Consider the following 23,076-nt stretch of genomic DNA (forward strand, 5'->3'; position numbering starts at 1 on the left):
AAGTATAATAAAAAAAAAAAAAAGAAAGAAAGAACAATCCTAAAATTCATACAGAACCACAAAACATCCTAATTAGCTAATGCAATCTTGCGCAAGAAAAACAAGGGTGGAAGTATCATGTGACCTAACTTCAAATTATATTACAAAGCTATAGTAACCAAAATAGTGTCGTGGCACTGGCATAAAAACAGAAACACAGATCAATGGAACAGAATAGGAAGCCTAGAAATAAACCCATACATATGCAGTCAACTAATCTTTGACAAAGGCAATAAAACACACCATGGAGAAGGGATGTTCTCTTCAAAAATCGGGTTGAAAAAACTGAATACGTGCAAAAAATAAAACTGGATCCTTATACCGTACACAAAAACCAATTCAAAATAGATTAAAGATTTAAACATAATACTTAGACTCCTGGAAGAGTAAAACTAAAGGAGTAAAACTCCTAGAAGAAAACATAGGGTATAAGCTCCATGACAAAGGTCTCGGAAATGATTTTTTTTTTGGATATGACAACAAAAGCACAGGCAACAAAAGTAAAAATAAGCAAGTAGGACTATATCAAACTGAAAGGTTTCTGCACAGCAAAGGAGACAATCAACAAAATGAAAAGCAATCCATTGAATGGGCAAAAAATATTTGCAAACAAAATATGAGTTGAGCATACCTAACCCAAAAATCTAAAAGCTGAAATGCTCCAAAATTTGAAACTTTCTGAGTGCCAACATGATACTCAAAGGAAATGCTCACTGGGCATTTCAGATTTCCAATTTTCAGATTAGGGATGCTCAACTGGTATGTATTCTGCAATTATTCCAAAATCTCAAAAACTCCAAAATTCAAAAAACTTCTGGTCCCCAACATTTCAGATAAAGGATACTCAATCTGTAGCCAATAAGGGATTAATATCCAAAATATATAAGGACCTTATATAATACACTTGCAAAAAAAGCAAATAACTTTATTTTTTATAATGGGCAAAGCACATGAATAGGACATTCTCCCAAAGAAGATACACAAATAGAGAATAGGTAGTTATATGAAAAGTTGTTCAACATCACTATCAGGGAACTGCAAATCAAAATCACAATGAGGTATTCCCTCACACCTCTTAGGATGGCTACTATCAAAACATCAAAAAATGATAAGTGTTGACAAGGATGTGGAGAAAAGGGAACCCTTGTACACTGTTGGTGGAATTATAAATTACTACAGCCATTCTGGAAAACAGCATGGAGGTTCCTCAAAAAGTTAAAAACAGAACTACCATATAATCGAGCAATCCCACTTCTGGTTGTATACGCAAAGGAAATGAAATCAGTACCTCAAACAGACAATTGCACTCCCATGTTCACTGCAGCATTATTCACAATAGCCAAGACATGGAAACTACCTAAGTGTCTATCAGTGAATGAATGAATGAAGAAAGTGTGAGTGTGTGTGTGTGTGTGTGTGTGTGTGTGTGTGTGTGTGTGTAATTTAGCCTTTAAACCCAAGAAAATCCTGTCATTTGTTACAACATGGATGAACTTAGAGGATATCATGCTAAGCAAAATAAGTCAAACAAAAAAAGACAACTACTGCATGACCTCACTTATATATAAAAATCTAAAGTCAAGCTTATAGAAACAGAGAATAGAAGAGTGGTTACCAGGGTGATAAAATGAGGAGATAATGTCCCAGGGTATGAACTTACAGTTGTATGATGAATAAATTCTGGAGGACTAATATATAGCATTGTGACTACAGTTAATAATAATGTATTATAGAATTGAACTTTGCTAAGAGAGTAGATCTTTATTCTCACCACACCAAAAAAGGTAACAATGTGAGTTGATGGATTATGTTAATTAGCTTCATTGTGGCAATCATCTCATGTTTTTCCATTTGTTTGTGTCATCTCTGATTTCTTTGAGCAGTGTTTTGTAATGCTTTTTGCTTGTTTTGTTTTGTTTTTGAGACAGAGTCTCACTCTGCCACCAGGCTGGAGTGTAACTGGCGTGATCTCGACTCACTGCAACTTCTGCCTTCCTGGGTTTGAGCAATTCTCCTGCCTCAGCCTCCTTAGTAGCTGAGACTACAGGCGCGTGCCATCACGCCTGGCTAATTTTTGTACTTTTTAGTAGAGACAGGGTTTCACCATATTGGACAGGCTGGTCTCGAACTCCTGACCTCATGATCCACCCGCCTTGGCCTCCCAAAGTGCTGGGATTACAGGTGTGAGCCACCATGCCTGGTCTTGTAATTCTTGTGGTAGAGATCTTTCACCTTCCTGGTCAAAAAACTACCTACTGGGTTCTATGCTTATTACCTGGGTGATGAAATAATCTGCACACCAAACCCCTGCAATTTACCTATATAACAAACCTGTACATGTACTCCTGAACCTAAAATGAAAGTTAATAAATAAAGATTATACTGGTTACTTATGCAAAGCACCTTCCTTCTTTTCTAGACTAAAAAAAAAAAAAACAGTAGAATGGGGCTAAATGAGCACATATTTGAATGTTATTATGCTAATGAAACAGCATTATATTATGTCATATTAGGACAATTACAATACTTATTGAATAGAAACAGTTTATTAATTCCCACACTAATTTTGCAAATGATACTTGAGAGGAAAACAAATTCAAACACAACTAGGAATCTTGCCCCCAGAACCAAGAAGCAAAGCAGAACATAAACAACATGAAAAAGGCCAGATTCCATTTCTTCTACTCAATTTAAGTGAAATGAAGATATAAACCAACTTTGTGGTGGCATTTTTTTTTATCTACTGTATTCGATTTTCAAAACAAAACATCCATTTTCTATGGCCAGCTCTCTGTTAGCCAAAATAAAGGATGCCTGGCTTTGGTAAGAACAGATTTAAATGACAATTACATGGTTTTTTTTTTCAACTCTCTAAATACCTAATCTATAACTTTTCTAGTAAGAATAAAAATAGCTAATTAAACTTAAATTTAGCCTTTCTTCCTTCTCAAATTATTCCACCTTCATTGAGTGAAGACATATTATATTCCTTGGGCATTCAGGCACTGTTTGACATCTCTGAACTACAAATCTACTTGAAAATGAGAATCATTATGTAAAAAGTACTCAGCACAGTACCTGAGCATGGCACATGCTCAACAGATGCTAACTACTGTTATCATCCTTATTATTATCTTTTTTAGTTTTTGGTTCACCCTTATTACTGATCACAAAATGATGGCAAGTGTCAAGTTTAGTAGGATACCAGTGACTACCACCTACACATCTACTCCCTTCTCCTTTCCAGAATGAAATTTGATCTCCTTCTGCTTTCCACCCACCCACAGTCACGTACATAACCCATAGGCATGCCGTGTACCCATCACTGGTTCATGGGTAATCCCATGTTCCTCTGTCAGTGACTGATCCAGAAATAAGCATACGACATTAGCCAATTAACAAAACATTGACTGACAAGTCAGCTGGGGAGCTTCTCAAGAAAGTGGTCCTCACTCCTAAGAGAAAAAAAAAAAAACTAAAAAAAGATTATTTTTAAAATTCCTCTGGAGATCTTTTTGTGATGAGTTTTCTGGTAATGCAGCAGCCATTGGGCTATCAGCCCAAGAAAGAAGCCAACAATGATGGCAATGGAGCAAGCAAGAGACGTGGAGAACCAGGTCCTTGATGTCATCAATGGAGCCCCTGAACCAATTAACCCTGGAGTCTTCCTACCTCTGAACTTTCTCTTACATAAAATCATGTATTTTCTTATTATTGAACCCAATTTGTGTAGTAATTTCTGTTAACTGCAACCCAAAGCACCCTAATCACTACAGTAAGAGAAAACGGTAATAGATTTTATCAAAACCACACCCATCCAAACTTAAATTACTCTTCACTTCACAGAACAAAGCCTCTACCATGAATACCTTAAGTTCCTAAACAAACAGGAACACTAGTTCCAGTTTACCAATGTGGAACAAGTCAGTCGTTTTGCCAAGCAGATTCTGTTTGACAGTGCTTCAAAAAAGGTAAAGGTTCCTGAATTCAATTCAACTGATGTTTATTGAGTATCTACTACATCTTTAAGCCAATAGTCTTGTCCTCAAGGACCTCCTAGGCTTTGGGGAGAAGAACAACCATGAGTAGTGTAAGTTCCACATCATGGCACCACTGATCTTGGAGGGAGTAAATCTTTGAAGCTGGGCATGGGAAGAAAGAAAAGAGGGAGGGAGGTAGGGAGACAGACAGAAGGGAGAGCAAGAAGTGGGGAGAGAGGGAGGGAGAATGGCTGCAGAAAAGAGACAATATTTGAGCTCACCTCAGGCTTCGCCACATGGATAAGGAGGGAAGGGATTATAAACAAGAGCAAAAGAGAAACATGCACTCCTCCTCAAGAAATTGTGCTAAGTTGTTTATATTGCAATTATAGCAGAAAGAAAAAATAAAGTGAATGATAGTAGCTAGGACTTTCTATTAAATAATAAGAGTTGCCTGGACTTGTAGATTAATAAGACAAACCTGTGTAATTCCTGTAGCGAGTTGCTGAAAACTTGATGGCACAGGCAGGGTTGAACTTGCAAAGGTGGTTCTGAGGAAAGTCCAGGACTACATTGCTTATGCTTATTCCAGATACAAATGTTATAATTCTGATATGAAAAGCTATAAAGAAAGACCTGCTACTAAGATGAAGAATAAAATCAAAACTGGTAAGATGAGTCAGACAAAGGAGGATATGTAAAACAAAGACAAAAAATCTTTAACTTGAGAATATTACATTTCCATTTCCCACAAAATTTACTTTTGCATGAGAAGGAAAGCATAACAGGTAGAACACAGGCAAATCTAAATTTTAAGGACAAGAAAGAATTCAGGTGAAACAAATGTGCAGCAAATCTTCAAATCTTTATTATCCTCTGACGTGAATCTTACGAGCTATCTTAGCTATACTGCAGTAAATATTCTTTTATATTTCTGAGAACACATCACTATATCATCTTAGCAGATTTCAATTGGGAGCCTATTAATTATTCTATCGTCAATATTAGTAAACAGTGATAATTATGATAGGTTACAACATATATAATTTACAAGGAAATTTTGAAGAACCAGTAAAATCTTCTAGGGCTGGGATAGAGAGAGAGAAATGGAGAAACCAGAACTCCTCAGCATTATTAAACACAGCCATAAGAGAGTCCCAACTAATAGGAAATTCAGTGGTGCAAAGTGAGAACATCCATGAGAATTGGCATAGCATGTGTTTCTCCTCCACAAGGAAAAGTGTCCCAATCCTGGGATGGACGGGCACAATCCTTCCAATCTGCTCCCTCCATTAGGATTCAAGCTGAAGTCTGATTCCAAAGCCCATAAATCCCTCACCTCAATGTGCCCCTAAGTGTACTTGCTCTTCAATTCAATGTAGGTACAGGCAGACCTAAAATACCATTGTAGAATTTTAGTTGAGTCTCTATTTCTTCAATATCCAACTCAGATTTTTTTAAACGACTATCCATGCTTTCTACTAGTCAGTATTTAATTCAATTCTTTTTTATCAAAGCTAAAAGAAAAATATACAAATAAGTGTACTTTTCATGATATGAACAAAATATTCTGAAAATGAAAATGTAAGGTACCTTTAATCATGGCATTTTATACTGTGGGCTGGATCATGCTGCAATTCACTAATGAGAACCATGACATATATTCAATAACAAGTTAATAAAAATGCAAACTCTTTCTGCATTCTATATTTACACGTTCCCACTTTCTCTCCGTGATTCATCAATAAATCTTTTTTCCCAAATTAACCAGCCATCGTGAACAGAGCTGGTTAAAATAAATACATTTGATTCAGCACTATGCCTTTCTAACCCCTCTATCAGCACCTTTTCAAGTTAGCAGTTTGTTGTATTCACTTCTGTTTGCAGCAAGAACCTTGGCTAACATACAGGAATTGGTATATTCCATAAGAATCTGAAAACATAAGCATCACTTCTTCCAACACAATAAGCCTGTCTTGGTAGTCCCCATCCATGCTAGCCCAAATGGTCAGTTATTAAACTATTCATTAATGCTCACAGGGATACCCAAGCGTCAAGAATTTGCACCAGATCATCTTAGCTTTAGATGCACCAAAACACAATGAGGAAAGCAACTGGTAATTTGTATGTGATGGGTGTTGCACAGCACCACTTTGCCCATCAAAGTGTTGTCTTGCTGCTTAAAGTACTGTCTGTGGACCAGCAGCACTGTCATTACCCGAGAGCCTGGGAAAATGCACAATCCCAGGACTCATTCCAGACCCACTGGATCACAGCCCTGCCTTTTAACAAGATCCCCAAGGTGATTCATGCACTTAAAAAAAACAAAAAAAAAAAAAAAAAAAAAAACTCGAGAATACACCATTCAGATTATTATCCCAAAGAAAGCTAAGAAACAGGAGCCCAAACTGAAGTTTGTGTTTAAAGATCAATACACCTTATACTTACAATGTCCAGGGAAATCTTAAGAAGAACTAAATATCTACATTTCAAGCATCTGAAAGCAAAAGCCCGGAATTCCCTGGGCATCAATTTTTTCATGACAGCTTGCCAGTATCAGACATACTAAGTACCTTCAGGAAGTGATGAGTTATACCATGTACAACTTTCATAGCAACAAATTATCAATTTACAAAACTCAAAGTCAACACATCGTACCTCACAGTCATTTAAGCTGGCATGACTTTAAAGTACACACAAACATGAAGCAGCCCATTGGAACTATTTGATTTATGTTAAACAGCACTATGGAATTTAAACATTCGTATGCTCAACCAAACCCTATTCCTAGCCAGTCAGTCGGCTCACTGATCAGCTTACAGATATCCTTCCAACATATACTGCTCAGCTAAATTTAATATTTTTTTTAAATAAATCTTATTTCAAGTAAATTTCCTGAGCTGAAAAGAACTACAACAAAATAACACCAAAAACAGCCCTGTGCCATAAAAGGCACTAGTTGTATTTAGTGAATTCTGCCTCTCACAAGAACCTTCTACAGAGGGAACCAAGGCGGCAAACCCATGAAGGCCTTGAGTCCAGCAAGGGCCACAAAGCAGCATGTCACAAAGAAATTGTTTTTCTCCTCCTTTTGATGGGTTATGCTTTCAAGTCAGGAAATTAGAAACAGGTGTGCCAGAGGGCACACACATCCTCGCTCCACACTGAAAAACACGCGTTTTCAATTTTCAAACATGAAAGAGACTCCTGTTGAATGAAAGAAGAAATGAAAATCCAGCCCTGTTTCTGTGAACCATATGAAGGGAGCTTAGAAAGTCTTTGACAAGTTGCTCAACTTACCCCCTCTCCAGCTGACAGCAGGTAGTACTCCACAATAAGAAGGAAAAGGCATTCTTTCAAGTGAGAACAATCAAAGGGAGAACTACATCAAGGATAGCAGGATTGGCATTTTAACCCATCACTTGATCTTATGTCTCTGTTTTTACCATTTCTTCACCTTGTGTTTTAAAATTAGAAGTCTGTTCTTTCACAAAACAACAAAGCAATGCAAAGTAAGTATCTAGCAAAAAATCTGAGAAATTAAAACATCAAAAGTACATCTTGGGGATCACTTTATCCATTATGTCCCAGGTCTACAATCTCTTCCAGAGAAAGACTTACCTTCCCTCCAGGATGTCCTCAGCTCTTCCAGAGGTTAGGGGCTGAAGGCATTTCAGTGAGTGTAGGAGAGTGATGGGTAGTGCTAAGATTAAAAACAACCGGTTTTGGTGAGATTTGGGGAGAGAAAGGTGGCAAGAAAAGGAGATGTACTGATGGCTGCAACAACAGTCAAGCCATCAGGTACACGAAGGCACCTGCAAGTGATCCTTTGGGAAGCACCACAGTGCACGTTCCCTAGGCGAATGGATGCAGCAGAGCCTCATTCGGTGCTAATAAGCCTTTTGCTATAGCCAATATGTCAACAATTTCTACATTGGCAAGAAAGTTTCCTATATTACCAAGGTCCCAGCTTCCATGTCCTGTGAGGACAAGGACTATGTTTTTAATTCTCTTTTATCATAACCAGGCTAGATCATAGAAACAGCCTCTAAACAGCTGCTGCTTTATTGCATAAGGCCAATTACAAGTCATCTTGCTGAGGAGCAAAATACCTGAACTCATGATGCGTGGAAAGACATCCTTCATATCCTTTAAAATTAGGTTTGGAAGAATAATAATACATAAAAATGTTCATTACAAAATATTAAATGAACAAAGCGCAATACAAGCTAAGCAGTATTCCCACTTTTGTTTAATAGCAAAAGTCCACCGAAAATATTAATAGTGACTACCACAGGATGGCAAAAATTATTGGTCTCATTTTCCAAATTCTATCAATGAGCATGCATTATTTCACAAACAGGAAAAAAAAATCTACTCATTTAAAATCTCTAAGATACACGTAACATGTCGCACTGAATGAAAGGAAAAAATCCACTCATTTAAAATCTCTAAGATATATCAATTGCCGTCACATTGAACTGGTTTCTTAGAAAATGGTCTGGCATAATTCAGAATTCTACATAATTTTGCACCATCAGTGACTTTACTTATATAAAGAGCAAGAAGCAATATATTAAAAGTTAATCAGATATGAAGTGACCTAATTAGAGTATGCAACAAACTCAGAATAGAATTCCCATCCCAGATAATTACTTCAGTTCTTATAAATGTGCTGCTCGTTTATATACTCTGCTATCTGTAAATGAATATTATTTTTCCCACCCCCAACAACCAAACAGTCCAAAGAGTCAAGTGCTTTTAAGATAATGTTTACAAACGTTAGGGTTTTATCTAGGCTCACATCTAGAAGTCATAAGTCACAAGAAGATTTCCCATGGCATTATTCCCACCCCCACATACTATGTCTCAAAGTATTTCAGCTCCAGTGGCAGCTCCTAGTTCTCAGCATTTTAAGAATCTTGTTGAGTGTGACAAAATTATGAAGGTTTATTCTTTCACAAGGATAAGAAACTTCTGAGAAGCCAGTGTCAGCCTGCCCAACAAGGCAGATTAAGGAATCAAAGTGGACTAAAGATTCTGGATGTCACCACCAGGACCAAGAGCAATGTATTTAACTCCTTGACTAGTTTTGCTTCTCAGAGTCTGGATCATTGCTCACCGTGCCAGAACACTCTCAGAGAAGAAAGAGCTATCTTCATGTATCTTCTAAAAGTATGATTATCTCCCTACTCAAGAGTCCCCCTTTCATACCAAAGAAAATGTCTAACCACCACCACCTAAGTCCCCAAATTAAACCCCATACACCTCACACTCAATCATCTTCTTCAGGCATCCTCTGCTCTTATCCAGAATATACCACTCTTAGCCCCTCATCTGCCTTACTCTCAGCCTTCACTCATCTGGGTTTCACTGGCTCACCCCACCGCAATGTATTTGTTTGTCATTCATATTCATTCACACTCATTCAGCAGTTCTAGGTAATAAGCAACATTCACACATCAATGAACAAAGCTGATGAAAATCCCAACCCCTAAGGAGTTTAGAGCAGGGTAGAAAATAAAAAGAAAATAGCAAAGAACTAAAAATAGAACTACCATTTGACCCAGCAATCCCATTACGGGGTATATACTCAAAGGAAAATAAATTGTTCTACCAAAAAGACCAGGCACTCACATGTTCATCATAGTATTATTCCCTATAGCAAAGACCTGGGATCAACTTAGATACCTATCAATGGTGAATTAAAAACATAAAATGTGGTACATATATACCATAGAACGCTACGCAGCCATAGAAAAGAACAAAAAAACATATCCTCTGCAGCAACATGGATGTAGCTGGAGGCCATTATCCTAAGCAAATTAATGCAGAAACAGAAAACCAAACACCACATGTTCTCACTTACATATGGCAGCTAAACATTGGGTACACATGGACATAAAGATAGGAACAATAGACAATGAGGACTACTAGAGTAGGGAGACAAGAAGAGGCACAAGGGTTGAAAACTATCTACTGGGTACCAGACTCACTATCCGGGTGATGGGATCAATCATACCACAACTTAGTATCATGCAATATACTCATGTAACAAACCTGCATATGTACCCATGAATCTACAGTAAAAGTTGAAATTAAAAGAAAGAAAAATAAAGGAACAACTCAAATTAGAAAATAAAACCAATTTTTTTAAAAGAAAATTGTTTAAAGATATAAAATATTAGATAATCATACTTGCTNCATTATCCTAAGCAAATTAATGCAGAAACAGAAAACCAAACACCACATGTTCTCACTTACATATGGCAGCTAAACATTGGGTACACATGGACATAAAGATAGGAACAATAGACAATGAGGACTACTAGAGTAGGGAGACAAGAAGAGGCACAAGGGTTGAAAACTATCTACTGGGTACCAGACTCACTATCCGGGTGATGGGATCAATCATACCACAACTTAGTATCATGCAATATACTCATGTAACAAACCTGCATATGTACCCATGAATCTACAGTAAAAGTTGAAATTAAAAGAAAGAAAATAAAGGAACAACTCAAATTAGAAAATAAAACCAATTTTTTTAAAAGAAAATTGTTTAAAGATATAAAATATTAGATAATCATACTTGCTATGGGAAAAAAACAAAATATGAAAGGGAGACGGGAAATGTTGGCTGAAGGAAGAACTCCATGTTCACATAGGATGGCTGGGGAAGAGCTCATCGAGGTGACTTATTTGAATAAAGGCCTGATGAGATGGCGGGGGGGGTGGGGGGCTTAAGACACTGAGGGTGAAGAGCTAAAGGAGAAGCAGCAGCTTGACAAAGGCCCTAAGGCGGGAGTGTGCATGGCATGTGTGAAGTACCGCAAGGCAGCCAACATAGCTGGAATTGTGTGAGCAAGGGAAGAAAAGCAAGAGCTTCTGAGGGGAAGCTGAGAAGTATCTCCAACAAGGCCTTATAGACCCTTCATAAGGACTTTGGCTTTCCCATTTATTAAGAAGCGAAGTGGCTGTACAGTTCAAAATAGAGGTATGACATCATCTGAGTTCGGTTTGAACACCAGCTCCAGGGTTGAGAACCAAATAAAGGGGGAAAGGGGCAAAAAGCAAGAAACCAGCTAGGAGGATAGCAATGATCCAGATAAGAGATAATGGCACCACAGAACTGTTGGTGGCCATTAACGTGCTGAGAAGTGGTCAGATTTTAAATATATTCAGGGAGGAGAGCAGACAAAGTTTGTTGCTGAATTGGATGTGACTGAGATAGAAAAGAGGGTCAAGGATGAACCCAAAATTTTGACTTGAGCCACTGGAATTGACTCTGTTGTGGGGAAAATATTTCAAGAGAACAGGTTTAGGGTTAGGCAAGAGCTCATATTTGGACATGCTAAATAGATGTCTGTTATACATACAAGTGGAGATTTTACCAAGCACTTGAATTATAACTCATTTCTGGAGAGAGGCCCAGGCTGGAGATAAAACTGTGGGCATCATCAGCACATAGGTGGTACTTAGCCATCAGACTGGATGAGACACAAAGGGAGCAGGCACACAAAGAAAGGGAGAAGAGGTTCAAGGACCAGGCACTGAGGCACTCCAACACTGAGAGGTCAAAGAGGTGAGGACTATTAACAAAGGAGACTGAGAAGGAGCAGCCAGTGAGGTGGCTGGACAAACAGGAGAGTGTGGTCCCTGGAAGTCTATTAAGGACAGTATTTACAGGAGGAGCAAGTTACTTGAGCAACCGTGTCAAATGCTACTTATAATCACATGACTTTAGAGGTAACTGTTAATCTTGACAAGAACAGACTGATGGAGTGGTAGAGGAGAGGTCCGACTGAAGTAGAATAAAAGTGAGTGAGAGGAGAGAACTAAAGAAAATAATAAACCTTGAGTATAGAAAATTCCTTGAGGTTTCACCTTGAAGGGTTGCTAAGAAACGGGGAGAGGGCTAGAAGGAAGACTGGAACCCTAGGTGACCTGCACTGAGTCCTCAGTAGAATAGGCCTTGTATTCACCAAGAGTGCCTGTGACACACACAGTACAAGAATAACTGCTGCTAAATAGAAGCTGAAGCATGGATTCCTGCCTGCCTTCCACATATCCTTAAACAGCAATGGCCACATGGCATCTGTAAATATCTCAGCAGTGGTCTCCCATCGGCTTCTGCTGTCACATAACTCCTCTCTCACAGAGAAGGCTGTCTTGTGCCCTCCTGACACAGGTCCCCGGGCACGAGTTTTCTAACACAGTCCCATAGATAATCTCCCACAGAGGGGCAGAGGAAGACCTCTGGCTGTTCATTAAGTTGAGAAATCAAAAAGGAATGGCATATTCTCCTAGCCCTTGAGGAAGAAACTAATCACTAGCTCAGAAATATTGAGGCATAAGGCTGTTCTCAATTTTTGTATTTTTTTAATCCCATCTACTTTTGAAGCTACTCCTGGCAAGTCCTGACCACAGCCCTCTCGGTCCTCAGGTTTCTAGAAATGCCCAGAGCCAAGACCTTGGAAAGCAAAGAACTGAGAAAATCAGAAATCCTTTGGCCTCACGGCAGAAACAAGGTAGCAGGTCTTTCTTCATGCCAGAACACTTTAAGGAGGGGGAATGACACCTACATCTTCTGATCTTAGTCAATTGCCATCAGTGCCCCTGTACTCACTGTTTCCAGCACTTTTTGAGGCCAAGGTGGGAGGATCACTTGAGCCCAGGAGTTCAAGACCAGCCCGGGCAACACAGCAAGACCCTGTCTCTACAAAAAAACTAAAAATTAGCCAGATGTGATGGTGTGCACCTGTAGTCCTACCTACTTGGAAGGCTGAGGCAGGAGGATCACTTGAGCCCAGAAGTCCAAGGTTGCAACGAGCCATGATCACACCCTGCATTCACTCCAGCCTAGGCGACAGAGGGTTTTTTTGTTTTTTTTTTTTTAACTGACACAGGATAGGCAAAGGAGGTTTTGTTTTTTTTTAAAAAAACAGAAAAGAAAAAAAAGGAAAGAAAAAAGAACTGTATGGACAAGTAACAGAAAAGCAATGTTAAGGTAAACCAAAGCATAAACTTAATCTCTTGCATTTTTCCCCTCCTTCTGTTCTTCTAATCTTCAATCTGCTCTTCCTTTCCACAGCCAGAGACAGATCCCAGATATATCTTACATTATGCATTTGCTGTGTTACTGAAAAATTATGTGTGAATCCAAATTTGGTAAATTGAATCATATTTTAAAATCCTATTTAAAGAAAGTCCATGGTGAATAATCTGTTTGAAAAAGTAAGCATTCTTCTCAGAGGAAGGACCCACACATACATTTCTTAATTTTTATTTGTATACTGGGCACTCACCCTATATAAGGCTGTGTGTCAGGCACTCAGGAAACACAAATATACCCACAGCCCTCCTTTCCTTAAGAGTTTATCTTACTGCCTCAAGAGAGTCTGAAACAAATTATTTATCTTCAAGAAAAAGCTGAGAATAAGAAAAGCTTTTACTATAATTTATCAATTCTAAAATATACTTTTTTCACATTTTTAAACTTCTGGATTCAGGAGGTGTGTTATAACTGATGCATCCTCCCATGTTATCCTCCAGGCTGCAGTGGTGACAGAGCTGCCACTGACTCTAGATGCAAGCAGTTTGCAAGTGTTGACCCGTCAGTTATGTGCCATGTTGGAACTACATGTGTTGAGTTAAACTGTTGTTCAAAATGTGTTCAGAAGGATTACAGTATGATATAGAATTCAAATTAAAAATAATTGTACACATAGAGGTATGGAAATGGCAATGAGGCATGACTTTGTTATCAGTGAAGCAAATACTTCTCACTGGTGGAACATTCCTAATTCTATATTTTCCTGTAAAGCAACCACTATGCATTAAGTGATGACAAGGCAGTGTGTTATACTTTAATTGACAGTCTTTCATTTCCTTAGTGGTATAAAAATTACAGTGTATCTGATAAAGGATGATGACTCAGATTCAATGGAATAAGGTAAGTATTGAGCCCCTACTCTGGGAAAAGAAATGCACTAAAAGCCGTGTGTATGTCAACTTACTTATCCCTTACAGTAATGGTAGATATTATTCTGGTTTTACAAATAACCCCTTGCCCAGGCTCCACAGCTAGTGGGTCTGGAAGAGTCTGGACAGGAATCCTTGTGTCTGCTCTACTCTATCCCTAGCTAGGCAAATTCCTATGATGCCAGAACATTAGTCAGAGTTTGAAAGGTCAGCTCCTGCTACTCCACCCCCTCTCCTCCAGTCCTTACTCATTTCTCCCCACCCAGTGATGAGAACAAGATGCTAGAGTTTATCCCTCAGGCTAATGACCAAATCACCCATCTGGCCTTGGGAGAGCCCTATCCTAACCATAACTAACTATCTTTTCTCTGCTTTTCAATTACCACCTTCTAATATATATAAACCTAAAATGGATTTTCTGCAGCAGCCTAAGGCACAAGTCTTCTCTATTTTGGCCAAACAGTTGCAAAATCCAGTGCTCCACCTTTCTTCTGACTTGATCACCCAACTCTGCCATGTGTTTCCATTGTCAAATTCTTAGCAACAGCCCCATGAGAAACAAGAGTGAAGCAATCACACAAACTCCAATGGACAGGAGGGACTGGAGATTTAGTCTATCATCCCCAGGTTCTGTAGGCTGATGAAGGTTAGTCTTTTAGCTTGGGAAGCGTATAACATGACAAGCTGGGTATCTAAGTTAAAAAGCTACACTGGATGTCATGAACTGGAAAGCTAAAGGTATCTTTAGTCATATAAAACTATCTTCAACTGACACAGGATAGGCAAAGGAGGAAATATTCAAAAGGAATGGAGAAAAACCTCAATTTTACAATTTTAACTTTATCTACCCATTCTTTGCATTCTACTTAATAGAATCAAATCCATGAGAGAGAACAATCCCGAGAGAGAACAGTATGTTTTTATTCCAACTTGCACATCACCTATTTTTAAAATAACAGTAGGGGAGTGGTGGACTCGGAAATCTCTTTTCCAAATTGACACAAGCAGGCAGGCTCTCAGGATTTCAGTTTAGAATAGAATCCAGTTCTCCTAACATCTAGATATGAAAGTAATGTCTAAACAATAACCTATCTCACTGAACAACATATTGACCAAAATAAAACTCTTATAATACATGATTCCAACTGTGATTTCTTTGGGAAAATCCAAATGAAACGATGAATTTGTCTTTGGTTTGTTCAAATACTACAATTTTCCATAGACACAGGGCCATACTAAATTATGTTCACAGCCTAATTTGTCAACATTATGCATCAAGGTTTTCATGTGCCATGAATATTAAATTAAATTTAAAAATTAACTCATATTATATTATGCTCATTTCTTCAAAATGACTAAAACAATTTTTTGACCATTAAAGTAGTATGGATTCGATTCAACCTTAATTCATCTTTAGACTTCTCCTGAGAGGCCAATGGCTCACAACCATGTTTTTCCACTGATGCAAGAAATGGAGCTAGGTCAGGAGGCTGCTAAGACAAGCAGGCATAGGAACACGAGTCTGAAAGAACAGAGTCAGGAAAGAAGAAACAGAAAGAAACCACAAATATGAAAATGGTGCCAAGATTTCAAGTCTGAGCAAAGGATAGGAGAATAAGAGCAATAAAAGAGATAGAGGACACAGGAGAAAGGTGGCACAGGGTGGGATGAAGAATGAAATGTTCTGTTGAACCTGAGTCTGATATGTATACATAGCACCTATAGGAACATGTCCACCAGAAAGTCAGAAAGGACTCACTACACCTCAAAAGTCCAAAGTAGATACAGACATGGAAGCCAATCCCGAGAGAGAACAGCTGAAATCATGAGAACGCAGAGATAACCAGAAATCAGCAGAAGAAAGCACAGAATTCACCAAAGACCCAACCCTGGGGCTGTTGGTAATGGGAGGACAGAGGAGTAAGAATCTGTGAAGAAGGCCAAGATGGAACAGGTCAGAGAGGCAGACAAACCAAGAGGGTTCCAGGATCTATGCTACATGCAAAAAGAAAAGTCACCTGCATCAGAGATCGCAGAAAGAGTAGGCAGAAAACAGGATAAGAGGGCCACTGGACTAGGTGCTTTGTTACTGTGGTGGGGCAGAGACCAATGTGATAAGAAATTGGAGAGAGAAAGGTAGGAAAAGAAGCCATATTTGTCTACTCTCCCAATAAAGCCTGAGACTGTTAGAGAGAAAGGGATAGGACTGTAACTTGAAGGATAACATGAAACAAGAATGAATCAATATTATTTTGTCAACCAGAGGTATCACCACATAATGAGAAAAGGCTTTATGTACATCTGGCACAGGTACGATTAAAGTATGGAAATAGACAACAATCATTCTGCCTATTAAAACTCTCCCTGTCCACCATTTCCCATCTCCTGCACACACACACACACACACACACACACACACACACACTTTGTACTAAATAATGCCTTTACAATACAGATATAAAAAGAGGACCTGTATTACAATGAAAGCGTCATTCAAGGACTGAATGTCATAAACTATATATTTGGAAATGCACCTTGTAAGTTTTACATCAACATTTTACCCAAGAGATTATCTGTTAATTTTTGAAATGATCTGCTACTTTTATGTCTTTTGTTGTCTAAACTTGGCAGCATCACGGATCATTAGAAAAAATATCTATCTATAAAAATATAATTAACCATAGTTAACTCCAGAGTTGTACTGAAAATAATAGTGGGCCGGGCGCAGTGGCTTACGCCTGTAATCTGACCACTTTGGGAGGCCAAAGAGGGCGGATCACTTGAGGTCAAGAGTTCAAGACCACCCTGGCCAACATGGCAAAACCCGGTCTCTACTAAAAATACAAAAAATTAGCCAGGTGTGGTAGTGCACACCTATAATCCCAACTACTTGGAAGACTGAGAATCACTTTAACCCGGGAGGCAGAAGTTGTAGTGAGCCAAGATCACACCACTGCTCCAGCCTGGGGACAGAGTGAGACTCTGACTCAAAAAAAAAAAAAGAAAAGAAAAGAAAATGTTAGCAAAGTATAGTATTTACACTGTGATACTAAACAACCCTTAAAACCTCCCAAATACTGAAGATCTGTCCCACATCCATACACTGTCATAGCACATGCTCTATGTTTACCTATCAATATTGCTTTTAATCATTAAATGGTTGACAAGGTTGAAGTTATGAGAAATGGTTATGAAAGCAGCAAATACCTGAGGTACTCACAGCTGTGGAGTAGGGGTTATGAGCTCCAGTATTTTCAGCCCAGCAGCCACATCCATAAAGAGCAGCCTGGGGAAAAAAGAAAATAGATATAATATTTCAGAAATATCATATGTAATTATTAGTTTTCAACAGAAATCATACCCATCTAATAAAGCCTGGTTTAATAATGATATAAAACAACTAGGTGATAATACCAGAGGTTGTATATGACCCACCCGCACGATGCTTTTAATACTATCAAAACTATGTTTTCAGATATTCCATTCATCTAAAAACTTTCAGAAAATAGCAAAAGAAAGTTTCTTAGTGTCATCAGCAGTAATTTTTTCCTTCCCTGAAAAACTTCTCCCTTTAGTAATTTGTCAGCTAGTTGTTCTTCTGGCCCCTTAAAACCAATGTGGTTGGCTTAAAATAGTAGTTTTCAATCTAGGTGTGTGTCAGATTACTGGGGGAGCTTACTGATAAGAACCCTGATTCCTGGAAATTCTGATTTAGTGTCTGGGGAAGACCTGGGAATCAGTACTGTTAACCAGGGTCATGGGGTACTGGGATGCAGCTGGTCCTCCTGCCATGCTCTAGGAAATCCTGCTTCAAAAGGGCCTTTTCCATGTCTGTGCTGAACTGACACAAGAGGAAGTACAAACAGTCCTGTATCAAAGGGTTCAATATACACTCACCATTGTGCTAGAGTCAGCCAGATGAAAAGAAAGGAGGCTTTTTTTGCTTTAGGGAGGCAAAAAAGCCTCCTTTCTTTTGTTCAAGCTCATCACTTTGTTAGGTGGTAGAGCAGATTTATACATCTGAAACCATCAGGAACACAATAAGCTACTATGGTTTTATAAAAGATTAGGACGATCATTCCTATTTTGTTTTAATAATGCTATTTCTCTTCAATATCCACAATGACTTTTCTGACTTTAGGAGGGAAATCACAACTAATAACTTTTCCACTCCATAGTAAGAAGTAGAAATTAAAATTTAAAAAAAAAAACCTAGCTAGCTAGCTATCATAGAAAAATACAAGGAGGCACGCTCAACAGTTCATTACTACATGGTTGATAAGAATGAGAAACTTGAAACAACCTAAATGTCAATCGGTAAGGAAATGGCTAAATAAACTCTGGCATGGCAGTACGTGGAATTCATTGCAAAGGTTAAAAATAAAAGAATTAAGCTTTTTAAAAAATCTTTAAGAACAAATATAGATGGATCTCCCAAACATATTGTTGAATTAGAAAAAAAAAAAGCAAACTACAATACATTCAGTATTCCCTGCCATTGATGGAGGAAAAAGATACTCCCATAAAGCAGTACTGATATTTCCTAGGAGTTCATTCTGAGGACTGGGGAATAGGCTAAGACTGGGGATGGTGAGCAGACTTCAGCTTTCTATGATATTCTGTTATTTTTTACAAGGGTCTTAGAAATCATTAGCTCCAATATTCTACCCAGAGCAGGAACCTCCATGAAACATCTGAGGCACTTCTGACACTGAGAACCTCACTACCCCATGTGGGAACACATTCCATTTTCAGACACTTTCCACTGGTAGCAAATATCTGCTGTATCATAACTTCCAACCACTAGTCCTGGCTCTGCTCTCTGGAAGTATTGTAACCTCCCCAGAAAGTCCTCCAATTTTTTAAAAACAGCTATTCTAGTTCTCTTTTCTAACCCAAAGAAACCCAAATTTGTGAGCTGTTCCCAAGACTTTGCGATGCACAAACCCACCACTCTCTCATGATTACCCTCCTAGAGATATAAGTCAGTGTCCCGGATAACCAGAGATGAAGTCTCCCATGTTCATGTGACCCACAGTTGCTGTCTCCAGATGTTACTGAAATACCCCTCTTAAAAGTAGAACCAAGAACTGAGCAGGACACTCTCAATATGGTAGACAGTGGGAAATCTGTTTATTGCCTCTGAAAACACCATGCTTCTAAAATACATGCTGGCTCAGGGTCAGTGTGGCAACTGAAAGCCCTTCAGAAGTGACTTAGAATATGAATTTATAAATAAACTAGCAGACCTGTGGGATAATTATTCAACTGGTACTTCCTAAAGCAAGTGCTGGATCAGCCAAAGTCTCAGAGAACACAAGAAATCAATGGAAGGAACCATTCTTCCTTCATTGAAAACTCTGAACTGCCCATCATCATCATCTTTTACATTTCCCACAATTAACATGACCAGGAGCCTGCACTCAAAAAATAGTAAATAAGGTCCCAAGGACACCTCTTAGAAAGCCAGGGAAGGTCACCTTTCTAGAAAAGAACATTTACACTTACCCTTTGTTCCTTCCCTTTAAGAAAATTCCCTTTATGATACTCTTCCTTAGTCTCAAGACCTAAAACTGTCTTCCTTCTTAACCTTCTGAAATTCACTGGGCTAAGACAGTGATAGGTAAGATAAAAGAATTAGAGGTTGTCCATCTCTTATCCACTTCTTTGGATAAAATATGGCAAGCTTAAGCAAGCCTTTAAAACAAATTTTAAAATCTTATTTCTTTTGGTAGTAAAACTGTATTAAAATTTTATTAAAGCTATTATGCAGTAAAATAAGGTCATATAAATGATATTATTATTAATCTTCTCTGGGCCATAGTTTCCTCTTCTATACAATAAGGATAATGAAAATACCTACCTCATATTGTCACAGGATCATGTGAATTAACATATTTGCTGAACACAGCAAGTGCTTAATTAACACTAGCTCTAGCTGTTATTACTAAGGGCTATAATATGTAATTTAAATGCATTTTGACATTGAATCTTCTACAAGTTTGCAAGGTAGCTGGTTATCCCCATTTTACAGAAGTAGAAAGTGGAGCTGAAAGATGTTAAGTAACTTGTTCAAAGTAAGGGGCATGGTAAGTGGGGAGGTGGGATTAGAATAGAGGTTTACCTGTATCGAAAGTCCACACTTAACCAGTAAACTCAACCGCCTATTTGTGTGGGGGTGGGGCGAAGTTTAGGGGGACAAGTGAAATATAATAATTCCTTTCTCATGTCCAAACTATAAATTCAAATAATTACAGTAAGCTAAAGAAGCAAATAAGTTCTAATTCAAATTCCCATTTCTTATCTTTTTTTCTTCTGAGACAGAGTCTTGCTCAGTCTCCCAGGCTGGAGTGCAGTGGCATGTTTGGCTCACTGTAACCTCAGCCTCCCAGGTTCAAGCAATTCTCCTGCCTCAGCCTCCCCAAGTAGCTGGGATTACAGGTGTCAGCCATCATGCTCAGATAATTTTTGTTTTATTTTGACATGGAGTCTCAGTCTCACCCACACTGGAGTGCAGTAGCGAGATCTCAGCTCCCTGCAACCTCCGCCTCCCAGGTTCAAGCGATTCTCCTGCCTCAGCCCCCCAAGTAGCTGGGATTACAGGCTTGCACCACCACGCTCAGCTACTTTTTGTATTTTTTAGTAGAGACAGGTTTCACCATGTTGGCCAGGCTGGTCTTGAACTCCTGACTTCAAGTGATCTACCCGCATTGGCCTCCCAAAGTGCTGGGAATTACAGGATGAGCTACTGCATCTGGCCTAATTTTTGTATTTTCAGTAGAGATGGCATGAGCCAAAGTGCTGGGATTACAGAAAACAGTGAGAAAGTAATGGGGACTATAATGCATTGAAGGTGCCTCTGCTGGCTTTTCTCTCACCTTCTCTACCTCTCTTTCTCTATGAGGTTTCACCATGCTGGCCAGGTTGGTCTTGAACTCCTGAACTCAACTGATCTGCCCACCTCAGCCTCCAAAAGTGCTGGGATTACAGGAGTGAGCCACTGCGCCTGGCCTCAAATTGCCATTCACCATCTGCACTGCTATCACATATCTACAGCAGAGTAATATGCTAAAATTTTTAAATAGTTAATTGTGCATTTAACATACATTAAAAGTATCTAGTTTCAGCACACTAAAAAATAATTAGCCTTTGATATAACTTACTTTTGTATTTTGTTTCATTTGAGCTTGTCAAAAAGAACTGTTCTTTACCTCTCATCTGATACTTACATAGTTTCAAGTTTATTACATCTCCTCTATCCAAGCATTATAATCCAATTAAGCAACTGCATTTTCCTATAAGCCCTTTTACTCTTTTTTCAAACTCTTTCCTGATTTTATAACTCTCAGAAGCTAGGTATTCATAAACTAGCCAAGTGAGGCAAATCAACACATAAATTTTACAGAAGTATTTCTTTTGCTCAGGACAGTTCTAAGTGCAGGGGCAGAATAGCTTCAAGACTGTTAGACGTAATATCCTGCTAACATAGTCCAGAACCATCCTTAGTTCTGTTGTTGCTATTTTGCTAACCAAAACAAACAGAAAACAGTGAGAAAGTCATGGGGACTATAACGCATCAAAGGTGACTCTGCTGGCTTTTCTCTCACCTTCTCTACTAGGGTATCCAAATCTGATATGCCAAGCTTGATTTTCCTATTGCAAACTTGACAAATACACAGGACTTTATAACGTAAGAAAAATACCATGACCAGACAAAGGCTTTTACAATGAGTTCAAAGCATTGTACACACGTGGAGTAATCATTCCCTATACAGCCCCTTGTACACTAGGCAGAGTAGCACAAAACTCATTATTCTTCCCTTCCCCTTTTTCCTAGTCTAGGAATGTAAGCAGCTTAGAGCAGATCAAGCAACTTCACTTTGGGGTGTGCAGTGATATTCTCCATGAATTGGATCTCTCTGCTTCAAATAGTAACTAACCGTCATGAACAAAGTAACTGTGACATTGACTCTTCTTCAAATGTGACAAAGTACACAAAGCATAACAAGACACATTCCATGTATAAGATGCCACCCAAATACTGAGTTTAAATGAACCCTTGCAACTAGTCCATGAGAGTATCCAATTCATTTGTTTACTCAACAAATATTTATTAAGCCCACAAGTAATGTGCCAAAATTGGCTTATCCTCAGAAATCTTCCTAGATCAAATGGATTGTTAAATTTCATTCTCAGTATAAAACTAAAGATGGGAGATGGGGGGAGGGGCAAAGTGAAGAGGATGTGCAAATGAACTGGGGACAAGCAAATTTTACATAAATTAGAGCATCCCCCTTTCTAGATTTTTTAAGTGGTACCATGTGTTGGTGACCTGAAATACTGGTTATTTTATAAAACGGCTGAAATGCTTGATCAGAGGAGGGATGTAAAGGGCCAAATGTCACTATACATGGAATAGAGGAAATAAAAAATGTAACTCTAAAATCATTTATCTAACTAAAAAGCAAGCAGGATAGTCAAGTAGACCTTATTCCTAAAGAGAGTGATATTTACAGAGAGCAAATGGAAACTGGCACACATTTATGAAATTTCTACTAAATACCCAGGCCAGTGCCCAACCTGCTGAAAGTGGCAAAACTAGGATCACCCATTGTAAAGATGGGAAACAAACCAATTACTATGAGATACGTTTTCTTAAAAGAATCTTAAAAGGTATTTGGTTGATGATTCATACTAGATGTTAAAAAACAATTATATTCATTTTTTTCTAAAGAAAAAATGTTCCCACTGGTTAAAAAATTGTGAGTTGGACCGGGCACAGTGGCTCACGCCTGTAATCCCAGCATTTTGGGAGGTCGAGGCGGGTGGATCATGAGGTCAGGAGATAGAGACCATCCTGGCTAACACGGTGAAACCCCGTCTCTACTAAAAATACAAAAAAATGAGCCAGGCGTGTTGGCGGGCGCTTGTAGTCCCAGCTATTTGGGAGGCTGAGGCAGGAGAATGGCGTGAACCTGGGAGGCAGAGCTTGCATAGAGCCGAGATCACGCCACTGTACTTCAGCCTGGGCAAAGAGTCTCCAGACTCCAGTGAGACTCTGTCTCAAAAAAAA

General features: G+C 38.7%; 1 protein-coding gene across 1 annotated transcript in view; it reads right to left on the bottom strand.

Moving 5' to 3' along the window:
• TASP1 (taspase 1) overlaps nucleotides 1-23,076 on the bottom strand; it is a 266,491-nt gene that overhangs the window by 125,074 nt on the left and 118,341 nt on the right. The window contains exon 11 of the mRNA XM_017869316.1: nucleotides 17,211-17,289. Within this exon, the coding sequence (XP_017724805.1) occupies nucleotides 17,211-17,289 (79 nt within the window). The remainder of the gene's footprint in view (nucleotides 1-17,210; nucleotides 17,290-23,076) is intronic.

This window comes from Rhinopithecus bieti, unplaced genomic scaffold (assembly GCF_001698545.2).
Source record: "Rhinopithecus bieti isolate Rb0 unplaced genomic scaffold, ASM169854v2 scaffold_8, whole genome shotgun sequence".
In the NCBI taxonomy this organism is placed as follows: Eukaryota; Metazoa; Chordata; class Mammalia; order Primates; family Cercopithecidae; genus Rhinopithecus; species Rhinopithecus bieti.